The sequence below is a fragment of the Trichophyton rubrum genome, assembly GCF_000151425.1.
Source record: "Trichophyton rubrum CBS 118892 genomic scaffold supercont2.12, whole genome shotgun sequence".
Taxonomy (NCBI): Eukaryota; Fungi; Ascomycota; class Eurotiomycetes; order Onygenales; family Arthrodermataceae; genus Trichophyton; species Trichophyton rubrum.
Window position 1 is genome coordinate 324007 of NW_003456417.1, and position 830 is coordinate 324836.

Consider the following 830-nt stretch of genomic DNA (forward strand, 5'->3'; position numbering starts at 1 on the left):
CACATATACCCGTTTGTCATGCACAACATCCTCTCCCTCGCTGCAATGCACCTGGCCTCGCTCCAGCCGCATCTCCTGCACAAATACACCCTCCTCGCAGCCAGACACCAGTCCCACGTCATCACGGCCGCCCGGGCCCGCGTTGCCAGTCAACAGGTCACCAGCCAGAACTGCAGTGCTGTCGTCATTTGCTCCGCCCTCTTACTCCTCTATGAGCTGGCCATCTTGCACCCGTCGTACTTTGTCTCGGAACCTGTGTCTACCTCAACCTCAACCACAACTTCAACTTCAATTTCAATTTCAACCTCTGCTGCACGGCGGGTAGATGAGATCGTGCAGAAGATGCTGGTCATGCGCCATCTGGTCGGCCTCTGGAATATAAGTATGCCCCTGTTCAGCCAGGGCCCGGCTCGCTGCTTGCTCGCCACGGGAACGCTCGACCCTGCCTCTCCGCTAGCCGTGGAGGTACGATCCTCTCTGGACCGGGTGCTGTTGGCCTCTACCACGCTGCATGTACCATCGGATGCATACGCTGCGGCAATCGACTCGCTATGGCACTGTTACAAGTGCTGCGTCCTGTCGACGCCGCCGGACTGGCTACGGGCTCTGGCTTGGCCGAACATGGTTCCGCGGCCGTTCATGTCGGAGCTGCTGGAGAAGAAGCCTCTTGCTCTAGTCCTGCTGGCTCATTACTGTGCTCTGCTGGTGCTGCATCCGGGCAGTTGGTGGACGCACGGGTGGCCGCGGCCGGTGCTTTTTGCTCTGATCGAAGCTGTCGGTGAAAATGGACAGGCTCACTGGAGAAGATCTTGTTCGCCTGGCCTGTCAGG

General features: G+C 59.2%; 1 protein-coding gene across 1 annotated transcript; it reads left to right on the forward strand.

Annotated features, from left to right (window-relative positions):
* Nucleotides 1-18: 18 nt before the first annotated feature.
* On the forward strand, nt 19-782 carry TERG_08171 (uncharacterized protein; the record flags this gene model as incomplete). Its single annotated transcript, XM_047748901.1, has 2 exons — nt 19-348; nt 399-782. 2 exons carry the CDS (start codon nt 19-21, stop codon nt 780-782), a joined length of 714 nt encoding a protein of 237 aa, XP_047604892.1.
* Nucleotides 783-830: the final 48 nt, after the last annotated feature.